We start from the raw sequence: 7,892 nt of genomic DNA on the forward strand, positions 1-7,892 counted from the left end.
AAATGTAAGCCTCTAAAACAGCCTTAAGACCATCATGGGACACTAAAAATCCCCATTGAATACAGACTAATGGTTAGCAGCTCCTTAAGACAGGGAGACCCACCTCACCTATTGTTCTGGGATAAATTACTGCCTTTAAATGATGAATTAATCTAGAAAAAACATAAATTAATAAATAAATGAAAAAACTTCCCAGGGCAAGAAAGGTTTAAAAACAAGTTTAGGTCTTAAAATGTCTGTTTTTTTAGCACACTTTGTAGCTTTTCTCTCCAGAGTTTCCTTTATTTTGTTGATTCTGTAATAAGCAATATAACAAAACAAAAAAAATACAGCTGTTTGTATATTCTACTGGAAATTTAATTATATGTACATTAAAGACTTTGAAAGTATCCAGGCATTGCGTATGTAAGTGTTGGGAGACGGACATGAGATAAAGGCTGAGAAAAACATCCACTGGCAAAGATCCTGCCTCTGTCCGCAACAGATTGTATCACATCAGTTTGCTGTTTGTATGAGTGACTAGTGATGTCACGGCATGACTAAAGTTAACTTAAGCTAAAACTGAACTCAGTATTTAATATTGCTCCTTTGCTCTTAATCGCCTGTGTAATTAATGCACATGAAAAATGTAAACTGAGTATTTTGACATTCTGCACACCCGTTTCTCAACACTGAACACTTCATCCGATGGAAATGACCTGAGGAACCCACATTAAATCACAGGTGATCCATAGCTAAGTGCCTTTTTGAATGAAGTGGTATTTGATTCTGTTCTGGACCATCAAAAGCTCTCAGCATAGAGGTTTTGAAGAGTTAAAGACATCAAGTGATGAATTCTGTCCACAATTTGGAACTAAAAAAAAAGGAGGGAAAAAAAGATGTCAATTTTTTTTCTTTTTTTCCAGTGAGCACACAAACTAACTTGATTCTCTCTTGGAGTCTAACAAGCTATTTATTTTCATTCAGAGGAGGGGGCTGTTCCAACTTTGCCAAACCACAAAAATGGCTTCCCGAGGGGTATGAGGTTTTCATGTGATTTGCTACACTGGAATATGGATGTAAACAATGCAACAACAAAGGCAACAGTCAAACTGAACTTTGCCAAAGTTGTAGGAAGTGAGAAATTTCATTCAGATTGCAGACTAAGCAGCGGAAACACGCTCGCTGTCTATCCAACAGAAAATTAGAATGTAAACTGATCTGAGTTGCTCTTAGAAAAAACTACTGCGGATATCTTTAAGGTGAACTGTCATGGCTTTTACTCTTGACTTTAAATTGGGACAAATATTCATACTTTTGATCCGGGAGACCTAATTACAGATTAGTCCTATGGGAACTACATTGTTACAACCCCTTATTTTAAAAAAGCTTGTTAGGACCCGACTAGTGTGTGTGTTACACCAAAATGAGTGTTATCAAGGCACTAAATGAGAATTTTGATCTCCTGGGGAAAAGGTGAGCTCAATATTTAAAGACATGAGTGAAAGCAATGACCACTTTAACTCTTCAAAGCACACACAGTGAGTGTGTTTGACAGCTGCCCATAACACCACAAACCACTGCAAAGAGGCACCTATGGGCCCCATCAGGTCGCACTGTGTGTGGTGACGGGGTCCACATGCTGGAGAATGACTTTTATTGCAAAAACGTTGTTCCCATCCTCCTATTATAACTTGAACCGATTTGATAGGACTGAATAGCCTACGAACAAAATAACTCTTTAATGCGAGATAAAATTTAAATCCATTTCCTCAGAGCAATTTTTGATGGAAAAAAATAAAAATAGAAAAAATGACTATCTCGACAAAAGTGGCACTGACAGAATATAGAATATATTCAGCTGGCCGTATTTTGAACTCAGCCAGTCTGCGTGGGAGAGACGTATGATGGAGATCTGCAGTGTGTGGAAAAGGTGAGGGAACAGAGAGGCCTTGTGCACCAACAAACAAATCTCTGCACGAGGACAAATAATGTTTGGACCATGACATTAACTAAACAGGGCAGATGTCATTTCGTAATTTAGGGAGAAAATTGGATTATAGGAGAAAGCAGAAAGAAAACAAACAAGAGGAAAACAAGTTATCCCACAGTATCTGATTTGGACTTATTTTAACTTACATATCAAAATTTCTTCCTGAATAACTTATGGGTTCCTGGCTATCTGTATATTAGATTCTGTGTATAAAAATACTGCTCAGTCCGCGCAGCAGGATCAGAATCTCTTCATCTGTCTGCGCTCTTGTCTTCTCTGCTTCTTCTCATTCACTTCTTCCGGTGCTGAGGGACTTTCGGCCGAAAACCAGGGGCCCAGGAAGTTCACCCACAGCAGGTGCAGGGCGCGGGCAGGGGCCTGATGTACACACACACACACACACACACACACACAGACACACACACATATAAACACACGATACAGCAAAAAAGAATGGAAAGAAGAGTGTCAAACAAGGGAGAGGATCAAAGCAGGAGAAAAGATGGGAGGAAAGCAAGAGGAAAAATAATTAGACATCAAAATTTGCGTCAAGATTTATATGCAAGTAACATGACAACAACCTCATGGGACTTCACAGAGAAACTGGTGATCGGAAGAATACATTGTACAGAAGCTCTTACCAGCAGCCAAAGATACCAGAAGTAAGAGGAGATGGTGCTGAGCACTTGTACTATGGCTGTGAGCAGGATGACGTCCTTCAGGTGCCTGAAACCACAAAGCAGTGACAATAAATCAGCTCTGAAAAACAAAGCATGACTGTCGACACGGATGGAGAAGCAGTTTTGTGCCCTCTGTCCCCCTTCACACCCGGCATCAACATGCATCCTGCATCCATATTATGTTTTGTTGTGATTTAGGTGAATAACATTTACACCTGAAATGACAATGCATCTCCAGTTTATACACTGACATCTGATTTCTCTTTCCCTCGCAAAACACAATTAAAATTTACAGTAAATACTGACATAGGGCTGCAACTCACCATTATTTTCATTATAGATTAATCTATCCATTATTTTTTCAATTAATCGATTAATCATTTTGTCTATAAAATGTCAAAACAATAACAAATGCCCATCACAAGTTACCAGAGCTCAAAGTGATTTTTAAAACTGCTTACTTAGTCTGACCAGCAGCCAAAGAACCCCAACGTATTGATTTTATAATGATTTGAAACAGAGAAAAACAAGCAAATCTTAGCATTTGTGAAGCTGTACCCTGCAAATATTTGGTATTTTTACTTGATTAATGACTTAAACGATCAATCGATTGCCAAAAGTCTAAGCGATGAATTTTCTATCAATCGACTAATCGATTAATCGTCTAATCGTTTCAGCACTACACTGACAATTCATTTTTGACCTATGTTACTATTCGAGCTGCCTGCCTGGTTGGATCCATGTGCAAAAGTTTATGTCTATTTATTTACCGTAGTTGTTAAATGTGGATTGGAGATGCAACGCATTTATACTTTGTTTTGACGACCGTCAGAGTCAGTTTGGGTGATCAGATCTCCAGTGCGTATTGGGAACATTTACACCTGGTTTTTATGCATTTTTGCTCTCTGAACACAATCCAACCACCCAGACTGCTTATTAAAGCCAAGTATAAAGGGGAGTGATGATAAAACAATATAAAACAATATTCCCCTTCTTGTTTTGGGGAATACGCACTCTGCCATCCCCTGCTCCATGTTTAAGTCGATCCCTCCATCCAGCAGACTCCCATCCTCAGCAAACACCGGCTTGGCCATGGCAGACATGGAGCGGTAGCTGCCAACATACACTGCCAGTGCAAACACTAGTAGCAGCTAGGAGGAGCAGGGGGGGCAGAAGAGGTGAAGTAGATAAGCGTTGGTAGAGAGCCATGAAGGGAGCGGCGTTGGGAAAAGACAAGATCAAGAAATGAGATTAGATTTGGGGAAGTTTTGTTAACAAATCTTGAGCTGTTAAATAAGCTTCCTGATGAAATGCACTCACCCATGTCCAAAATGTGGATGAACTGTAGAAAACCAACAGGTTTATGGCAGCATATATTGCCTGTGGAGGAACAGCAATGTATTTGAAACTGATATAAAATATGATAACCAACCCAATCAGTTCATATTAGGAGTCAGCAGGAACCGCACAATTTGATTTTGATGTGTAGGGCTGTGACGTTATAAAACAAATGATCAATACATTGTGTTGTTTCATACAATTCATAATACATGGATACTTTTACTATCTCACTTCATTACACTTATATTGATTTAATGGTCAAAATGAAAACACAGGTTTCTACACTGAAACTAAGTTTGACACTATGCACTCCAAAAAATGATGTGTTATTTTAACACATCTGTGTGTCTTCTTTGGGACAACGTGTGTGTGTGTTACTTTTCAACACAAGATATGTTAATAGCATATGTTGTGTTAAAATGTATTGTTATTAACATATGTTAACTGGACACGTGACAATAGAGAGGCTTAGTGGGGATATTTAATTCAATTCAATTAATTGACCTGCACTGAAAAACGGCAACATTAAAAAGGGTGAAAGTGTGTCAGTCAACAACGCTGTAAGGTTTTCACAAACAGTTTGCTTTTATGCCCTGGTTCACATGCGGCACAAACACTGACACAGTGAAATATCTTGGGCATAAGTAATGTTAGGCAGAAGCTCTTTGGAACGGATCACAGGCACAAGAAAGAGAGTGAATACATTTCAGTTATTCCACTGTTACACTCAGAAACCACTCTGGTCCAGCCAATGGGTTTGGGACTCAGCAGCTTGCAAACATGTCCTGCCAGTTAACTAAACTTTGTTCACATGTAGCCATACAGACATGCATCTGCTGCACCTGGTTTTTGAGTTCATGCCTCTTCATACTATAACAAAGTGAACAGTCAGACGTGCTGCCCAACTGTCTACACTGTTGACTCTGCATCTAAAAATGTCTTTGGGTAGCTCCATTCTTCAAAAATACAGTAAAGTTTAAACTAAAATTTTTTACAGTTAAAACATTTTTGATAACTCACTTTTGCACAGTCTGAACTAAAATGTGAAAAAATGTGACACATTTTAAATTCAAATATTAAAGAAATTAAAGTTAGGTCTACATGTACTAAACGTGGCCTCCAGTCAATGATAATTGTCTTTTCCATGATATAAGATTGCATTAGTAAACACATGACACCATACCAGTGGAAAACATTAAATGTCATATCACTCATTCTAGGGCTGTAGTCCTGTAAACGAGCCATCTCGGTGACATGTAGCTGTTTCACGAGACTGACACAAAACAAAACATCGGCTTACATTGGCTCCTAGGATGACTCTTGTGTAGAACTTGAGAGTCGCCTCGTTCTCCTCATAGATCTGCTTCTTGCCTTTCGTCCCAACTTTACCTTTGGGCTGTGGGAGGAGGAGGAGGAGGAGGAGGAGGAGGAGAGAACAACACAGGAGGTAGTTTCTGTCATCATAGGGTTCAGCCATGACACGAACAAACAAACTGCTCCACAGGCCTCGTCTCTTCTCCCTCCTGTCTCGCTGGATTTACCTTCTCACTCCAGCTCTCTATCTTCAGTCCTGGGCTGAAAACTCAACTATCCAGCAAATACCTCACATCACACCTCACTTCTCCCTACTGAATCTCCTCTACTCACTCCAATTACTCTTAAAAAAAAATAATAAAAATACTTCTATCATTCCCTCTTGGCTCTTATTCTATTTTCCCAGCACTTTGCTCCAGCGCTCTGACCTTTGCACTCCTTCATTCTGGTTGCTTATCAGTGTTGGTGAGGTATGAATTTCAGCTTCTTCTTCTTCTTCTTCTTCTTCTTCTACTGCTGCTGCTGCACTCACTGTAAGTCGCCCTGGATAACAGCTTCAGCTAAATGCCTGAAGTAAATGTGCGTGTACAATAAAGGATTTCTCTACCTCTGTGTGGTTGTATTCATTCATTCAGCCTGTGTGTGTGTGTCAGACTGAAGGCTGCATGTGTCTCTCTGCTTCACCTACCGCCATTCGCTCTCCGAGCCGCTGCTGCTGTTCGCTTCAGTGGAGCGCAGTGTTTCCTTTTGGACATCGACCTTTGACCTACGGCAGCTCCTCGGTTGTGTTGTTTTATCAAAAAAATTAACTACAAACTTTCACTGCGATGTAATTTTCTTGTAACACATCAGCGTTTGGCGTTTGGGGGCAACACATCCGGCGCATGACATTGTCGTCATCAAATGTTGCTTATTCGGCTGGTCGACTCGGGTCGAATTAGTGAACTTTTGTGACTGAGCGCCATCTGCTGGTGGTGGTGAAAACAAACTCATTTTTCTGCCTGAAACCCTAAAAGTAGACTTAAAACATTTCTTTTTACTGCTGTTTTTAACTAGGTCTTTTGAATGAACACACTAATGTTGGGTTTTTAGAGCAAATGTCTGCTCCTGTTTTACCTGAATTTATATGCACTTTAAATTGTCTATGTCCTCTGCATGTGTATGTATGTATGTTTTTATGTATGATGACATTTTATGTATGTTCTTATTTTATTATACATGTATTGCTCTTGGCCTGGTGAAGCACATTGTGTTGCTTTTTGTATGAAACTTGCTATATAAATACAATTTTACTTGACAGTAACAATAACAACAGCAATAGTAGCTAATACAAGTAATAGTAACAGCAATAGTAATAGTAACAGCTATAGTAATAGTAATAGCAACAGCAATAGGCCTAATAGTAACAGCAATACATTTTACATGAAACACAAATCAAGTCCATGACATGTACAATACGATATAATAAATGTTAGAAATATAGCCTACAAAACTATCACCTACATCTATGAATATTACTGGAATATTATCATAGGAGGTAAACATAAGTGCAATTTGGTCGCTATAAAGTCACTACTGAGCATCGCAGACACAATATTATTGAATATTACTGGAATATTACAATGGTCTTTCATTAAGGGTCTGATGAAAATGAAACCTGGACGGGAGTTATGCGAGTTGGACTTGAGAGTGCACATTGTCGTCAATGCTAGCAGCTGATTACATAGTAATTGGAGGTGGCAATACAAAATGAAAAAAAAAAAAAAGATGAACAATATCATTATTATCAGTCTACTACTACTATTCATTTATCCATTCATTCTGTCGGTCTTATTATATCGTTTTTCATTCATTTATTTTATTTTTTGATGTAGGCCTATATATTAGGCCTATATGTATTTATGATGTTTTCTTGTCCAGTGTCCTTGAACTAGCCTATTCTTGGGTTCATCGCTTACCAACTTAAAAGGGATTTTTTTTTCCACTTTATGGGACAAGAAAGTCAAGAAATCGTCCGACTGTGGGGAGCAGCCTCACCTGAGATCCATCTGACCTGCCTCAAATTATACGAAGAAGAACTGAAGTAAACAGAGAGGAACAGGTCGAGACGAGAGTGTAAGCTCGCACTTACTTCCGTCTTTGCTTAAGTAGCTTTCTGTAGACCAGAGTCACCAGACCGCTTCTGTTTTGAGTGAAAATCAATTGGACTTTCAAAGATATGGTCCTTTGATCTTTTCCTGTGAGTCAGGCAAATTTAATTGTATCAAATCGGCTTTTGCATCTTATCGTTGTAGGCTATATGAATGTGCGCAGGTGCGAGTTTTTTCCGTTATTTGTCACAGGGTGTGATACTAACAGAAATACAACTTTCGAAAAGTTGAGGTAGATGTAACTTTAAGCTTTCTACTGGCACAGAAACCAGACAGCATCAACCACAATAGGCCTACAAAGCCTTTAGTGAAAACTGTCTGGAGTTTCATATTTTCTCTTTGCGTTTGATGTACAATTTAGTCTTTGGCACACTCGTGATGCCGGTGTAATCTGACCCTTCCCGGACTCCGTAGCCTCGAACATCACATCACTTC

General features: G+C 39.1%; 1 protein-coding gene across 1 annotated transcript; it reads right to left on the reverse strand.

Annotated features, from left to right (window-relative positions):
• tmem208 (transmembrane protein 208) lies at positions 1-6,154 on the reverse strand. Its single transcript, XM_071901493.2, has 6 exons — positions 5,996-6,154; positions 5,294-5,389; positions 3,973-4,032; positions 3,667-3,803; positions 2,614-2,698; positions 1-2,350 (listed from the first exon to the last, which is right to left on the reverse strand). The coding sequence occupies exons 1-6, from the start codon at positions 5,999-6,001 to the stop codon at positions 2,213-2,215; spliced, it is 522 nt and encodes a 173-aa protein (XP_071757594.1). The 5' UTR covers positions 6,002-6,154; the 3' UTR covers positions 1-2,212.
• Between the last annotated feature and the right edge of the window lie 1,738 nt (positions 6,155-7,892).

This window comes from Centroberyx gerrardi, chromosome 1 (genome assembly GCF_048128805.1).
Source record: "Centroberyx gerrardi isolate f3 chromosome 1, fCenGer3.hap1.cur.20231027, whole genome shotgun sequence".
Lineage (NCBI taxonomy): Eukaryota > Metazoa > Chordata > Actinopteri > Beryciformes > Berycidae > Centroberyx > Centroberyx gerrardi.